General features: G+C 35.7%; 1 protein-coding gene and 6 non-coding genes across 7 annotated transcripts; all 7 read right to left on the reverse strand.

The window, feature by feature from the left end:
* Positions 1–4,142: 4,142 nt before the first annotated feature.
* TRNAA-AGC (transfer RNA alanine (anticodon AGC)) lies at positions 4,143–4,215 on the reverse strand. The gene has a single exon. It is a non-coding gene; the product is annotated as a tRNA-Ala (tRNA).
* A 790-nt stretch (positions 4,216–5,005) lies between these two features.
* LOC120080452 (small COPII coat GTPase SAR1A-like) lies at positions 5,006–8,763 on the reverse strand. The gene is made up of 3 exons (XM_090314670.1): positions 8,375–8,763; positions 7,889–8,020; positions 5,006–5,557 (listed from the first exon to the last, which is right to left on the reverse strand). Exons 1-3 carry the CDS (start codon positions 8,501–8,503, stop codon positions 5,237–5,239), a joined length of 582 nt encoding a protein of 193 aa, XP_090170796.1. The 5' UTR covers positions 8,504–8,763; the 3' UTR covers positions 5,006–5,236.
* On the reverse strand, positions 5,964–6,083 carry LOC120080640 (small nucleolar RNA snoR83). Its single transcript, XR_005482594.1, has one exon. It is a non-coding gene; the product is annotated as a small nucleolar RNA snoR83 (small nucleolar RNA).
* On the reverse strand, positions 6,288–6,408 carry LOC120080642 (small nucleolar RNA snoR83). The gene has a single exon (XR_005482596.1). It is a non-coding gene; the product is annotated as a small nucleolar RNA snoR83 (small nucleolar RNA).
* LOC120080638 (small nucleolar RNA snoR83) lies at positions 6,643–6,760 on the reverse strand. Its single transcript, XR_005482592.1, has one exon. It is a non-coding gene; the product is annotated as a small nucleolar RNA snoR83 (small nucleolar RNA).
* LOC120080639 (small nucleolar RNA snoR83) lies at positions 6,871–6,989 on the reverse strand. The gene has a single exon (XR_005482593.1). It is a non-coding gene; the product is annotated as a small nucleolar RNA snoR83 (small nucleolar RNA).
* LOC120080641 (small nucleolar RNA snoR83) lies at positions 7,231–7,345 on the reverse strand. The gene has a single exon (XR_005482595.1). It is a non-coding gene; the product is annotated as a small nucleolar RNA snoR83 (small nucleolar RNA).
* Positions 8,764–17,476: the final 8,713 nt, after the last annotated feature.

A 17,476-nucleotide genomic window follows, 5' to 3' on the forward strand; every position in this document is an offset into this window, starting at 1 on the left:
GCAAAACCTCCGTTCAGAATCTGTGTCAAGACATTGATACTTTTCTATATTTGTTTCTAATCTCTATTTCATCACTTGTATTCATCTTCTTAATCTTTCATTCACACCATGTATTGAATGCTTAATCTTAGTATTAAATGTTATGATCATTACCATTGTCATCTCTCTGTCTATTTCCGTTCATCCATAATCCATTTTCTCCATGATGTTTTCCTAATTCCCTGGGTAAATAGCAAGAATTAAGCAAGTAAATTAATTTGTGTTAAGGAAATAATTATGTTTAGTTAAAGCATGCTCGATGGCATCTTCACCTGTGAGAGCAGAAGTGAAGATGTTATTCTGCCTATCGAGAGAAGGTTGGAAGAATGTGTTAACTAAAGCGAGAAGTACTTCCAGAGATGGAAGCAACCTTGCGTTCATCACGTTCATCCCTGTTTTACCATAGAGATGTGGGAACGCAGCCAATCACCGAAAGGTGTATGCCAAGGGAAAGCGGAACCTTAGTTACATCTTTAACGCAATTAACAAACTTGCGATGTTTTTACTATTCATTCCTTCTATTTTTAATTCATCCATAAAGACTTGCCATCACATACCACGATCCTTTGTATAACTTCACAACCAGTCTCGAACTCAATATCATGTATCTTGTATCTTGTATCATATTAGGTTAGGATTTTATTTTCAATGCAATTTATTTTATCAACGCATTTTATTTCATCGCACTTTAAATTCTTGTATAAACCAATTCTTTATTAATTGTAAAAACCGGTCGCATGTATCACAAAAGTAATGCATTAACGAAAACAACCCCTGTGTTCGACCTCGAATTATTCTGAGAAACTTGCGTTGGAATTATACTTGGTTTCAGGACAAGGAAACTTATGACACGCATTACTCTATCCTATACTACAAGCAAATCATTAACAACGCATATTTAGAAGTAGTATCGCATAAAGAATAAAGATATAAAAACATCGTGTCAAGTTCATGGCATAGTGCACGCATAATAAAGAAAACCATCTTTAGCGTTTACAAGTTTATGGCGCCGTTGCTGGGAACATGAGCTTGTATGACTTATTCTTTCATCAGTAGTGTGCATAAGCTATAACACAGCATAACATTCCATTTTTAACATTACAATCACTACTCCACAAAAGTTGCTGGAAACGGCGAGGTGGAACTGAAGTTTACCTCTGGGAATAGTCTCACATTGAAGGACGTTTTGCACACTCCGGAGATAAGAAATAATTTGGTTTCGGACTATCTCCTCAACAAAGTCAAGTTTACTCAAACTATAGGGGCAGACTTATATACCCTTACCAAAAATAATGTATTTGTAGAAAAAGGGTATGCTACTGAGGAAATGTTCAAATTAAATTTAGACCTTAATAAAATGAAATCTTCTGTGTATATGTTGTGTTCTATGAATATTTGGCATTCTAGACTCTGTCATGTGAATAAGAATTTAATTAGTAATATGATTAGGCTGGAAATGATACCTAAGTTATCCACGATTGATTTTGATAAATGCAAGTATTGTAGTCAGGCTAAAATTCCTAAAACTCCGCACAAATCTGTACTTAGGAATTCTGAGCCTCTAGATTTGATTCATTTTGATGTTTGTGAATTTGATGGCATCTTGATAGGAACAGTAAAAGATATTTCATTACTTTTATTGACGACTGCTCTGATTTTACTTTTGTATACTTGCTGAAAAACAAAAGTGATGCTTTTGATGCATTCAAACTTTTTGTTTCTGAAATAGAGAATCAGTTTAATAGAAAGGTTAAAAGGCTTCGTAGTGATAGGGGAACCGAGTACGACTCGGACAGTTTTAATGAGTTTTTTAACTCACATGGAATAATACACGAAAAAAACCGACCTTACTCTCCTAAAATGAATGGAAAAGCCGAAAGGAAAAATAGAACTTTAGCTGAGCTAGTAGTTGCTATTTTACTTAGTTTAGGAGTCGCGTCTTATTGGTGGGGTGAAATCATCCTTACCGTGTGTTATGTCCTAAATAGAATCCCAAAATATAAAAACAAAACTTCACCTTACGAAATTCTCAAGAATAAGAAAGCAAACTTTTCCTACTTTAGAACTTGGGGTTGTCTAGCCTTTGTAAAGATTCTTGACCCAAAAAGGAGAAAGTTTGCTAGTAAAGCTTACGAGTGTGTCTTTATAGGTCATGCCTTAAATAGTAAAGCCTACAGGTTCTATGATCTAAGAAACCAAGTGAACATTGAGTCAAATGATGTCGACTACTTTGAAGATAGAATTCCCTTTAAATCAAGAAATAGTGGGGGCTTTGGATCAAATAGTATAACCCTAGTTAGAAATCCTAACCGTAGAGAGGAAACTAACCCATAACCTAGAAGAAGCAAAAGAGCAAGAACCACCAAAGATTTCATAAATAACTTCCTGACCTACAATGTAGAAGAAGACCCTAAAGATCTGAGAGTTGCCTTGTCCTCAATAGATGCCAACCTATGGCAAGAAGCCATAAATAATGAGATGGACTCACTTGAGTCAAATAGGACTTGGCACTTAGTAGATCTACCCCCAGGATGTAAGACAATAGGGTGAAAATGGATCTTGAGGAGGAAACTTAGACCTAATGGGACTGTCGATAAATTTAAAGCCAGGTTAGTAACAAAAGGCTCTAGACAAAGAGAAAACGTAGATTTCTTTGACACCTTATCCTCTGTCACTAGAATTACCTCCATCTGTGTCTTATGGAGTTCTTAAGCAAACTCTCTAGAGCATTCACTAAACCAGGATTCACGTGCTAAACCTTAAAGCACGGGCTTTCGTACTACACCCTAATAATACTCTGTGTGAGATGCTGTTAGAGATAGAGTTCAAAACCAAGGGTTACTCTAGTATATTATGAATCATCTACACTATATAAAGGTTCAAGTCGTAAGACACCTTTGCTTATACACAGTGTTGTATAGACTGAAACTGTTCGATGAAAATCTTTTCTCTCTTTTTCTTTTTGTTTAAATTTCCAAATGGGGGATTGTTGGCTGAAAATTTAACTTTCAAAACAAAGAGGGAACCAACCTTTTTGGTTGGAGAATCCCACATTGAAAAATTTGGTGTTGGAAGTCTCTTTTATGTACTCCAATCTTGAGTTTTGGGTTTGGGCCCTAAAGGGTACCCATGTTTTAGAGGGAGTGAGGAGATAGATCAATGTAGGTTCGGTGGACGTCCCACACGTGCGCCGCCCCCCAGTCGAGCGTGGCGAGGTGTGTGATGATTATATTGAATAAAAATATTATTTTATTTTATTATTGTTGTTTTTCTATTTTTTAACCGAAAAAAAAAAAGAGGAAACGGTCCTTCCATTCCGTCCGCGCACGTTCTGTGGCAGAGAGCACTTCTCGCTCCCTACGGTTCATCATTGAAGGCCTATAAAAGTTCTGGCCTTCAGCAATTCGAGGGGCACAATCGTTTCCTCCTCCATTTTAGCTTTCAGAACAGTGAGTTTTGAAAGGATGTGTGTTCCGATCAGTTACAGTGCATTTTCGATCGGGTTCTTTTAGTTGTTTTATCCTGGGGACAACATGGAAATTTTCAGACCTACTTGCACACTTGGACAGAGCCGTGAAACGTCTTAAAGAGAGCGAGCTCCACGACTCAGCCTATAACGAGTTTCTGTTTTGCAAGTTTTGCTCTTTGCTTGACCGCCATGTCTTAACGGTTCACTGTTCGTCGTTCCGAGGATCCTACCATTTCTAATGGTTCAATAAATAGATCTTAACGGTTCACTGTTCAGAGGATCCTACCATTTCCAACGGTTCAATAAGTAGACTTTTAATTTTTCAGTTTTCTCCCATTAGGTAAATTTTGACCCAAACCATATCAATTAAATTACCTTTTAATTATTGTTATTTTTTTCTTTTTGGTTTTGGGTCCTTAGTCCTGATGATGCAGAATGAAGCTAACAAAAAAAAAAAATGGAGTTGCAGGGTATCGGCCCCATACCTCTCACATGCTAAGTGAGCGTTTTACCATTTATGGTGATTTAGATCCCCATCACTTTTTATCCAACTTTGTGACTAACAACATCAATTTCATTTTTTTTTTCTTTTGGGTGATGGTGATGAGTACGAAAATATGACAAAAAAAACATTTGGAGATGCAGGGTATCGATCCCCGTACCTCTCGCATGCTAAGCGAGCGCTCTACCATCTGAGCTACATCCCCATTGTGTTGAGTTGAATCTCCATATAAAATACAAGGTTGTTGACTCTAATTTCAACAAAATACATACATATATATATATAATCTCGTTGCCATATTTGTAAATTTATCGTATAAAAAATTAATTTACAAATATAACATCAAAAAATTGTGTACATATTTATATTTATATGTAATTATCTTTTTATTCAAGTATGTTGGTAGATGATTATCATTGATATACCAAGAACATGATTAAACTATTAACCTTTAAAAAGATAATCAATGTTTTGGTATTATGTAAGGTGGAAGACTAAAATCTTAAACTTCATGTTTGGTCGAGCTATCATTATTAAATACTATAATTAACTCATTGTCTATTTTATGTACATATGTGATAGACTTTTATCACACGTCCTTTAATGGGTCTTTTCAACAACTTAAACGTCAGTAAATTGTTGTGTCTTGCTATTATTTTGAGCCACACTGCTGGGCACACAACTCCACCTATCTTACGGGGTGAGACCAACAATCAACTAAAAGAACTCAAATTAATTCATGTTAATTTTCTTCCAATTGTTTAATCAAAATACTTATTGTCGTTATTCACGTGCAATCAACTTCAATAATTTTTTTAAGAACATTTGAGTGATATGTATCAACCAAACCGAGTTTGATGAATAAAGCACTAATTATCAATCCTAAAGGTCAATCTTCCAATATCTCACCCTGCAATATTTTAAATCAAAAGAAAGAATTTTTTTTTAAAAAAAAAAAAAAAAAAAAAAAAAAAAAAAAAAAAAAAAAAAAAAACCCAATGTGAGAGAGAAATGTCCACTGTCCACAAGTGTATGGGGAGAGAAGCAATGATGAATAGAGTAGCCAGTTCACTACAACATTTATAATCAAATTTTGGTGTGGGGGGAGTTTCAATTGGAAATGAAAAAGGTAAAAAACAGATCTTACCACTCATAGATTCATACCAACAGAATGACAGGTAAAAGGTTGAACAAATAATTTGTTTCTCAGCACAAAGAAATAAAATCTACTTAATGTACTGAGAAAGCCATTTGAAACCATCCCCATAACCCATTTTCCTGACAATGCTACACATGAAAACCTCCAGAGGGCGAACATTTGAGTCAACCAGGCTTACCTTGCCCTTGCCAGTGGTGAAGTTTGTCAGGCCTAAGTTGTACCGTAACTCGTCTTCTGATGCAGCATATGGAATATCAATCTTATTGCCTAGAATCAGAAATGGAACATCGGCTAATGCTTCATCGGAGAGGAGAGCGTCCAACTCTTTCTTTGACTCTACAAATCTCTCCTTGTCATGTGCATCGACCAGATAAACTACTGCATCCACCTTCACACGACGACACAGCATTTTCAGTAAAAGATGTTGACATGTTAAGGAACTATACAATCCGAGCAACACAAGGCTAGACGAACCCAGCCGCCAATGGCATATAAGATCCTATGACAGACCATAAACACAGCTCTAAACAGAGCTTGTCCTTTACAAAGATAGTGTCGAAAAACAAATGATTTGAAACTTGTTAAAGGCCATCTTATAGCCATAGTTTCACAAAGGTAGATGAATTCAACATATATGTTAAACCATAGTTAGCATTTGGAAGCAAAGGTTACTATTTCTCCTCCTTGCACAAGCCATTATAGTAATCAAGTACTTAAGATCTCAAATAAGTTAAAAAGGCATAAGATATCAGTAGGTAAAATTTATAGTTGAAGAATGGTTTTAGTGACAAGAAAAATTTGCGGTCACATACTAAAAGCAGACCCTTTCAATGAGAAGATATGCTATCAGCGAATAACCATGTAATTTCCACCTCCCATGAATCAGAAAAACACAAAAACTGTTTGGCTGGGATTATGAAGGCGGGAAAACATTTTTAAAACAATGAGCATTTTCAGAATTTAGGCAAAATCAATGTATGTTCAAACCCAATTCTCGATCTTTCCTCTACCAAGCAGGCAATACGAAAGCTCAGAACTTGGGATCTTGGGTATGGAAAATGTCATACATAAAATCAACATATAATTTAACTTCCGAAGATTGGTTCCATCAATGAGGAAAATGTATGGTTATGTACTAAAAGCAAACCGTTTCCAGTAGAAGATGTACTATCAGCGAATAACCATGTGATCTCTGCCTTCCATGAATCAGAAAAACACAAAAAATGGTTTGTCTGGGATTATGAAGGCATTATGAAAGCACTAAGATGGTTCAAAGTTCACAAAACTGCAAAGGGAGACAAAACGATGTATGATATTGATAACTGTAGGTAATATTTGAAAGTAAAGCTTTCGGTCCTTTCCACAAAGAAGACAATATTGTAATTCAGCACATTGGACGTCAAATATGGTAAATGTCTTTAAGAATATTGAGTGGGAACAATTATAGTTCCAGAATAGTTTCAATGACAAGAAAAATGTACGGTTATTTACTAAAAGCAGACCCTTTTCAATGAGAAGATATGCTATCAGCGAATAACCATATAATTTCTGCCTCCCATGAATCAGAAAAACACAGAATTTTGTCTGGGATTATGAAGGCAGAACATTTTGAAGAAAGCTAGACAATTCAAACTTCAAAGGTAGACAAAATGGTAAGTCCAGTAACGAAGCGAAAAATGTGCAGTAATGTACTAAAAACAAAAATGTATGGTTATGTACTAAAAGCAGACCCTTTCAATGAGAAGACATGCTATCAGCGAACAACCATATAATTTATGCCTCCCATGAATCAGAAAAACAAAAGGAGGTTAATCCGGGATTATGAAGGCAGAGAAACATTTTGAACATGATGAAATGGCCTAGAGTTAAAATAAACGCAAAGGTGGTCGATAAAATCAATGTATATTAAAATTGTGGGTAGCATTTTGAAGCTAAGGTTTCAATCTTTCCATCACGCCAAAGCCAAAACAGCAATGAGGTACTTGAGATTTCAAATCTAGTAAAAGAGGTATAACATATGCAGTCAATATGACTTGCAAGTAAATGGTTTAAAGGATGAAACAATGTATGGTTATGAACTATAAGCAGATCTTTTAAAAAAGATGTGCTATCAGCGAATAACCATGTAATATTTGCCTCCCATGAATCAGAAAAATACAAAAAGTTTGTCTGCGATTATGAAGGCAAGGAAACATTTTGAGAATGGTAAGAAAGTACATTTAGAGGAACTCAATGTGTTGAAACCATAGTGAGCCTTTGGAAGCAAAGATGTTGATCTTTCCTCGATGGACATGTGTTAACCCAGTACTTTGGATCTCAAATATGTTACATGATGAACGAGTATTCAGCAAGGATTATGAAGGCACAGAAGGGATGCAATAATAATTACAGATTTTCTGCCTCCCATGAATCAGAAAAAAAAGGAAAGCACTCTCTAGGATTATGAAGGCACAGAAACATTTCAAATCTGGTGAGATAGTTCAGAGTTCAAATAGACTTCACAACATCTTGAGTTAAAAATAACACGGAGTGGAAGAATTGCATATCTCAAGAAATTCAACCCTCCTATATGCAGAAAACTATTCATTCCGTCAAATGAAACTTTCAACTCAAATAAAATACAACCACTAAATGGGTGGTTCGACCCATGTAGTTCTCGATATCGGTTTTAAACATCCAGAATCGGGAAGATCAAATAAAGGAGGAGAACAAAATATACCTTAGCATAGTAATCTTTCCAAACTCGGCGAGCAATCTGATGCCCTCCAAGGTCAAAGGCCTTGAACTTGATCTTACCAATACTCAACTCTTCGGAAGTTGGATGCTGGGTCGGCTGGTGTTGAACTAATCTCTGCAATATGACAACAGGTTAACCAAATGAACTCTTTAATTAGCCTTCTAGTAAATCTAAGCAACAAATCAGATTTCAAAAACATCGAGAAATAGGGAAAAGCAACCATTTTACGCTTTCTGAATTCTAAATCCAAACATCTTGTTTCCCTCGAAGGAAAAGATTTCCATATATCCCGTCATGTGGGAAATGATCCGGAACTAAAATATAATCTAGAAACAACAATCAATCAAGATTCGAGACTTGCGGCATTGCTATTTTGCCATGGAATGCATTTCATCGATTTCCAATCATGTACACTGATTGAACAAAATGAATTGAGAAATTAAACTTAAGAGTCATAAAGAAATGTACCTCATCTTTCAACATATGAAGCAAGGTCGTTTTGCCAGCATTGTCGAGCCCTAAGAAAAGGATCTTGGCCTCCTTTTGCCACAACCCAAGGGATGCAAGAACTCCATAGAACCAATCGACCAAAAACATTTTCTAACTTCCGACAGAAAGCAAGCCAACAAAAAGGACCTCGAAAAGCTGCAAAATTTGACCGTAAACCCACCAGATCAAGCCCCTAAAATCCCCAAAAACCAGAGCAGCTTAGCAGTTCTAGGGATTTAGAATAGTACAAATCAAAAAAAATTGAATCTGGAAAACGTAGATATTAACATAATAAGTAGGTGAGAGAGGAGATGGAGGAGAGGAGAACTGTGGCCGCCATTTCAGTTGGAACTTGAAGGAAATGAAGCCCTAGACAGGCCCGCATGAAGGTTTAATGGGCCTGGGACAGGCCCGCATGAAGGTTTAATAGGCCTGGGACAGGCCCACATGGAGGTTGAATGGGCCTATCCCCTTCCCTCGTTGTAGGAGCTAGGCCCATATTTTTGTCAGCTTCCACTTGATATATATTTTGGAGGTGGTAAGAAAAAAGACTACTAGATAAATAGCAAAATTTAAGTTTTTATTGGATAAATAGCAAAAAAAATTTTAAAACTAAAAAAATAGCAAAATGGATTATAAAATTAGAAAATAATTATTCACAATTGTCAAAACTACCCTACATAGAATTTTAAAGGTGTGAGAGTTTCAAAACCGTTTGAAAACAACAAATACACTTTACCTAGACAACTATCACACACTAAACAATGCATTCCGACAAAGTGTCTAATCCACGTGTACAAGAAATAAACTGTTTTCTTCAATACAAACTTACTCTTAAAAAGTAAATCTACTCTAGTGGGAATACAAGATTGAAAGAAATTGAAATCTTGGAAATCAACGATTTCAGTGTTGCCCTCAAGAGGTTGGGAAGAATGAACAATATCTGCTAATTCATTATTCAAATCATAGTGTACTTTCAGTGTTCGTGACAACAGACGAGACATGGTCAACCACTACACATAAATCAATTTGGGGGGACTCTGTTAAAACTAACATCAACCACAAAATATCTTTATCTTCAACAATTGATGACGAAAATTAGTAAACGCAATACACGATGCATGTCTTAGATTATGCGTTGATTCTCATGCATCGGTGGTCCTGCGTTGGAATGAAACTATGCGTTAACGAATGTATACGATGACCATGCATTCCCATCACAAGTTTTCTTGCGCTCACACCAAGTATAACGCGAACGCAAGTTTCTCGGGTGATCTGAGGTCGAACTCAGGGACTTGTAACTAAATGTATGCGGTAATGTGTTTGCGACGGATAAATAAAAGAATGATGGAGGGTATAAGCTACAAACTACTCCTACTCCTAACTAACAGATTAAGCGGTGAGAATACGAATGAGAGGTAGAGATACGACAACTGTTGACGCGTAGTAAATGCGTGGAAAAACAGATAAAATATGGGATGTCTTCATCGCAAACCTAGCTTGACTGCAAGGGAAACCCCAGCCAATGCGTTCATGCCATACACGCCCGTCGTAAATGCACGTGGTTTGTATTAGCAAACGGAACTTAATTCTAAGTCTCCATTCTTGCTTATGCGATCTTAATCTAGCTTTCCCAAGCATCGATTCTAACCTAGCTCTCTCAAGTCTTAGGTTCTTTCTTTAAACTCTCTCTCAAGTAGCTCTAAAGGTGTGATGGACGCATACATAAGACAAGGTAATCGCAAAAGCCTAGTTGACGTAAGATTATTCCTATCTCTAATGAACACTTGCTTACACTGCTTAATGCGACCAACCACTTACCCTCCCAGGAAGTTGGTTGTTGTTGATTTTACTCATAGACAAGTATTGCGTCTGCTTATAAATAAGCGTTTGCTACAGCTTCACACTAAGTAAATAAGGTTTTCTCACAACACTCACGCAACGCACACCTCCCGGTGGTTTGCTACATGCTTCATATTCCTATGCCACATGACTAAGTATGCGATACTTTAACAGTCTCACTAAGTGATGCGATAAAAGTTAAGGATGCTAAGTAAAGGAAGATGGAGATGGAATCGAAGGAAATATAGAAATGCATTGAATCTTGGATGATCTGAAGTTATGCTCAGCGGCTTCTATTTATAGAGCTTGATCGCTGACATCATTAATAGACCTACTCTAATTTTGACCTTCATGATGTGATGGTCCTTTTCTGAATCTCTGCTACTAACGGCGTGGTAGGTGAAACGTCAACATCATCTTTTGATTTTCTCGAGATATGCGTTGATGCTTTCATTCCACCAACCTTGCGTTCATCCCTCTATTATGGTTATCATCGTGTAGCTGCAATCTTGCAATGACCGCATTCTCTTGATTACCACAACTTCTACACGATGACCGCAATCGCTTGACGATCACAACTCCTATGCAATGGACGCATGCGGTCGATTACCGCATTACCCATGCATTGAACGTATGCGTTCGCGTTTGCGATGGAGAATTTCTCCGCATGCGGTCATCTATACGATAGCCCGACTTTCGCATCTGCGTCTGCTTTTTGCATTAATTATAAAGATAGACAATTTAACGCATAATAACGCATAATATTGGGTTAGCCGAAATTCTTGATGCTGAACAACGCAAACTCATTTTCTCATGAATTCCTAACATAATTGTCGCATATTCTACTTAACAGCCTTCATAATTCTAAATAAAAGGCCTAAGATGATGTGTATTTCTGCATATTATCACACCCCCAACTTAGAATCATGCTTGTCCTCAAGCATGCGTATACTCAAGAAATTCTAACTCACCTTCCGACTTTCCTTTGAGATGACCAACCTCTCAGAATATAATTAACCATACCACTGACCATGCCCGCAACACTCTCCTCAACTTCAGCTGCTTCTTCAAAAAGATATTTTCTAAGTTTAAATCTGGCAAGCCTTTGCTCAAAAACTTTTTATCCTTTCACCGCAACTTTGCGTTCAGTTTTTGAGAATGCATTCGTTCAAAACAATTCAAAACTTTGCGATTACTTATTCGAATGCGGTGTTGAACTTGGTTATCCTCTTCGTTTTAGCTTACCCCCACTTGTGTCATGCGGGCATCCAACTTCAGTTGTGTTCCATATTCAACTCAACTCTTGTCTTGCTTAATTCGGCTTGCGCCGAACAGAGGAGTTGCGCTTATGCGTTGATCCTGACGACTTACCTTCGTTTTGCTTGCCCCCACGTGTGTCATGCGGACATCCAACTACGGGTAAGTTCCATTCACAATTTAACTCTTATCAACATGGGTTTCCCCATTGTGTTGACAGTGGAATTGCTATTCTCAAAATATTTTTTTAATTATTTTTTTAACATAGAAATGATCGCAATGTAATGAACACAATTCTCCGATATCACTGCCACCCCCAAACTTAGAGGTTGACAGTGCTCTCACCGCAAAGCTAAAAACAAATTCAACAGGAATGCGGTAATAAATGTTTGAGCAAAGCTTTGCACATAATAAAACTTAAAACTTTCAAATTTTGAAGAAGCTATTAAAAGTAGGGAGTGCCTTGCTTAGTTAGCAGATGCGGTGAATTATACGTACCATCATAGATGCATCACAAAGGAACACAATCGGACAAGGAGAATTTCAAAAGGATAATGCATAAACGATAACAAGAAAAGAACCTTAGGGGGAATAACGCATGTGACCATGCTTTGGAATTCATGCGATTGAAGCCACGCGTTGAAGGATGGAGGGAATTCTTCCGTTGTAATGCACACTGAGGAGAATTATTTTCGCACCTACAAGGAGCAAACACACCACAACCAAGGAAGCAGCCGCATATCCAAAATAACAATAATAAAAATAAACTAAACTAAGAAAGTAAGGTAAAGATAGAGCATAAGACGTCCTTGGAGAAATTGGAGTGATGTTACCATAAGAAGTCTCCCATGCAGAAGGTTGCTCTCAACTGCTTAGGTCAAGAGCTTGCCCTGACCATTGGAACTTTCGGCAATTGTTGGGCGCATATTGCCCACCATGTGCTTAAAATTACCTTCAGCTCATGCGACTAATTTCCCTTCTACTTAGGGTCAATATTGGCTTTCGGTGCATCGCCTACACTTCAATATTGTTTCCAACTTGGTCACACAAGCTACAATAATCCCAAGATAAAAAGGTTGCCTGCAGAGACACAAAACTCAACAAACAATTAGCTTCTAAGTCCCCGGCAACAGCGCCAAAAACTTGATGACGAAAATTAGTAAAAGCAATACGCGATGCATGTCTTAGATTATACGTTGATTCTCATGTGTCGGTGGTCATGCGTTGGAATGAAACTATGTGTTAATGAATGTATGCGATTACTATGCGTTCCCGTCACAAGTTTTCTTGCGCTCACGCCAAGTATAATGTGAACGCAAGTTTCTCAAGTGATCCGAGGTCGAACTCAGGGATTAGTAACTAAATATATGCGGTAATGTGTTTGCGGCAGATAAATAAAAGAATGATGGAGGGTATAAGCTACAAACTACTTCTACTCCTAACTAACAGATTAAGTGATGAGAATACGAATGAGAGGTAGAGATACGACAACTGTTGACACATAGTAAATGTCTGGAAAAATAGATAAAATGTGGGATGTCTTCATCGCAACCCTAGCTTGGCCGCAAGGGTAAACCCAGCCAACGCCAACTAATGTGTTCATGCCAACCCTAGCTTGACCGCAAGGAAGTTGGTTGTTGTTGATTTTACTCATAGACAAGTATTGCGTCTGCTTATAGACAAGCGTTGCTACAGCTTCACACTAAGTAAATAAGGTTTTCTCACAACACTCACACAACGCACACCTCCCGGTGGTTTGCTACATGCTTCATATTCCTATGCCACATGACTAAATATGCGATACTTTAACAGTCTCACTAAGTGATGCGATAAAAGTTAAGGATGCTAAGTAAAGGAAGATGGAGATGGAATCGAAGGAAATATAAAAATGCATTGAACACACAATGTATTAATTTCTTAATCCAAAATGTAACACAATACAATATAAGAAAATGAGAGAAATGGAAAAGGCTAGTGGAAGCAATGTCTTACTTCCAGCAGATGTATGTCAAGGCTACCGGTGGTGCCATCGAAGGGTGATGGAGCTGACTCTCTCAGGATCTAACTCCGACAAAGACTTTGGTCGTCACTCAGAATGGAGGAAGGAGATGAAGAACTCTCAAACTTTCTTCTCATGCATTTGTCTGGATCGTAAGGATCCATCTGAAGGTAGGAACCCTTGGATGATCTGAAGTTATGCTCAACGGCTTCTATTTATAGAGCTTGATCACCGACAGCATTAATAGACTTGCTCTTATTTTGACATTCGCCGCAATCTTGCAATGACCGCATTCGCTTGATTACCGCAACTTCTACACGATGACCGCAATCGCTTGACGATCGCAACTCCTATGTGATGGACGCATGCGGTCGATTACCACATTACCCATGCGTATGCGTTCGCGTTTGCGATGGAGAATTTCTCCGCATGCGGTCGTCTATACGATAGCCCGACTTCCGCATCTGCGTCTGGTTTTTGCGTTAACTACAAAGATAGACAATTTAATGTATAATATTGGGTTAGCCGAAATTCTTAATGCTCAACAACGCAAACTCATTTTCTCATGAATTCCTAACATAATTGCCGCATATTCTGCTTAACAGCCTTCATAATTCTAAATAAAAGGGCTAAGATGACGTGCATTTCTGCATGTCATCAACAATCTTAATAAGATTCAAATTGGCAGAACCAATCTGGTACATTGTCAAACGAGATATAGTTAACTGAGGGAAAAATTTACCTTGGATATATTCCAAAAATTGTTGGACCCATAAATTTGATGGAATATGCGCCTTGAAATTTCACAAATCATGGTAGTGAGAATTCTCATCCCATCAACCATCAAAGATGAGTCTAATCCATTATAAAGTCATAGCAAAAATCGTAGCTTATTGAAGAAACCACAACTAAACCTAAATCGATGAACACTTTGTGTGAGTAACAAAAATTATGATCATTTCCTACAAAGTGATATTTCTTTTTTCCAGATTGTTAAAATTATAGCAAAAACAGTATATAAAACTAATTTATTAAAATATGATAATGTACAGCTAATTTATTAAAAATGTATGTATAAAATTATAAAAAAACAATTCAAAAATTTGAATAAAATTGAATATGTATAAAGTAATGAAAAACCATTCAAAGATTTGAATAAAATATATGGATAAAATAAAATTTAATAATATGTGGAGATTTAAAATATAAATTTGGTAGAAAAATCTGGATATTTAATTAAGGTGAGATTAATTCGAAAAGTGGTTACACAAAATCTAAAATAATAATAAAATATAGATATTATGTTAACTATATGAGCAAAATTAGAAGGGTAGTTGTTAAGGAATATCAACAATTACCTGTAAACATAACTCAACCTTGTTCTCAACCTTGTTTTTGTTAAGGAATATCAACAATTACCTGTAAACATAACTCAACCTTGTTCTCAACCTTGTTTTTTATTCTACAATTACCTTTAGTTTCATCAATTTGGAGACTCTGATAAACTTACATCAACCACAAAATATCTTTATCTTCAACAATATCTGAATTGGAATACATTATCAAATGAACAGTTAACTCAACCGAGGAAAAATTTTACCTTGTATATATTCCACAAATTGTTGGAACGATGAATTTGATGAAATATGCACCTCAAAATTTCGAAAATCATCGTAGTGAGAATTCTAATCCCATTGACCATTAAAGAGGAGTTTAATCCGTTGTAAAGTCATAGCAAAAATAGTAGCTTGTTAAAGAAACCATAACAAAACCTAAATCGATGAACACTTTGTGTGAGTAACAAAAGTTATGTCCATTTTTTATGGGTGATATTTCTTTTTTTTAAATAATAGTAAAAACAATATATAAAACTAATTTATTAAGAATATGAGAATGTACAACTAATTTGTTAAGAAAGTAGTATAAAATTATGAAAAACAATTCAAAGATTTGAATAAGTTGAATATGTATAAAGTAATGAAAAACCATTCAAAGATTTGAATAAAATATATGGATAAAGTAAAATTTAATAATATATAGATATTTAAAATATAAATTTGGTAGAAAAATCTGGATATTTAATTAAGGTGAGATTAATTTGAAAATGGTTAAACATAATCTAAAATAATAATAAAATATGGAGATTATGTTAACTACATGCAAAATTAGGGGGGCAATTATTGTTAAGGAATATCAGTGATTATCCTGTATACTTAACTCGACTATACTCGACCTTGTTCTTATTCTAGAATTACCTGGTATTTGTAGTTTCATCAACTTGGGGATTTTGATAAAGCTGACATCAACCACAAAATTATTCAAATTGGCCGAACCAATCCTCAAAATTTTGAAAATCATGGTAGTGAGAATTCTCTTCCCATCGACCATCAAAGGAGTTTCTATTCAGTTGGAAAGCCATAGAAAAAAATAGTAGTTTGTTAAAGAAACCACAACAAAACCTAGAAAAAATAGTAGCTTGTTAAAGAAACCACAACAAAACCTAAATTGATGAACACTTGTGTAATAAAAGCTGACCCTTTTTTTCGAAGTGATATTTCTTTTTTTCAAATCATTAAAATAATAACAAAAACAGTATATAAAACTAATTTATTAAGAATATGATAAATATACAACTATTTTATTAAGAATATATATAACAAAAATTATGAAAAAAATTCAAATATTTGAATAAAATTGAATACATATAAAGTAATGAAAAATCATTCAAAGTTTTGAATAAAATATATAAAGATAAAATAAAATTTAATAATATGTGGATTAAAATATAATTTGGTAGAAAAATCTAGATATTTAATTAATGTGAGATTAATTGAAAAGTGGTTAAACAGAATCTAAAATAATAATAAAATATGGAGATTATGTTAACGCAAAATTAGGAGGGCAGTTGTTCTTGAGGAATATTAGCAATTACTATGTATACATAACTCGACCTTAACCAGATAAGGGCAAATTAGGGATTTAGAAATTTGTGGCCATGTGCATGTGACTTACCATAAATCTTATTTCTGGGTGGTTTTGCCATTTTTGAGAATGAAATCTTAAATTGTCATACGCTCCAATTCCCCTAAGAAAAACAAAATAACAATGTTTGTTTATTTCATGAGCTTTGTTAATATAATATCGTATAGAATGAAAAAAGTAAATCTTTAACTTTAAGATCGATAGTACAAATTTTGTATTAGATGAGTTGTGCTCATTTCGAGTAGTTTATGAGCTTTGGGCTCATTTCAAGTAGTTTATGAGCTTTGGGATTTGAATTTTATGGAATAATTGTACTGATGACCTAAAAATTGGACCCAAAATGTCAAATGACCCAAATTTTCAAAAAAAGTCAAATGACCTTTATTTTGGTTTCTTTTCCTTTTTCTCTAGATCTCATCTCCTCTGCATGTCTTCTTCTTCGACACGGTGAGTCCACGTGAACAGCTCCAATGCAGCCAACTTTGGTGAGCAAGAGCGCAAGAGAGAAGTGATTTTGTGAGTGAGGAAAGGAAGAGAGAGAGCGAGAGAGATCGAGACTGAGAGAGAGCGAGAGAGATCGAGACTGAGAGAGAGCGAGAGGGACCGAGACCGAGATTTAAGCGAGAGACATAAAGAGAATAGTGATTTGTGAGTGGGAAAAAGAAGAGAGAGAGGGATACCAAGTGAGAGAGCAAGAACGAGGTGCTTTTTTGCGTGCAGACGAGTATATTTTAGTAATTTCACCTCAATTTGACGTCAGCAAAAGTCACTTGACATTTTCTTCAAAGACTGGGTCATTTAACATTTTTTACCAATTTCATTTGTACAAATTTCCTGAATTTTATTTCTATTTTAAAATATTTTACCCATACATTTAAAGTTTAGTTTATATTTGATCAATTTGTTACACTTTTACTCTTGAGTTTAGTTTTTTTTTTTTTTTTTTTTTAATTCTAAAATGTTTTATTTACTCATGAGTTTTCATAAAATGTTGGTTTTTG

Source organism: Benincasa hispida, chromosome 6 (assembly GCF_027475165.1).
Source record: "Benincasa hispida cultivar pf3 chromosome 6, pf3_genome.v1.1, whole genome shotgun sequence".
In the NCBI taxonomy this organism is placed as follows: domain Eukaryota; kingdom Viridiplantae; phylum Streptophyta; class Magnoliopsida; order Cucurbitales; family Cucurbitaceae; genus Benincasa; species Benincasa hispida.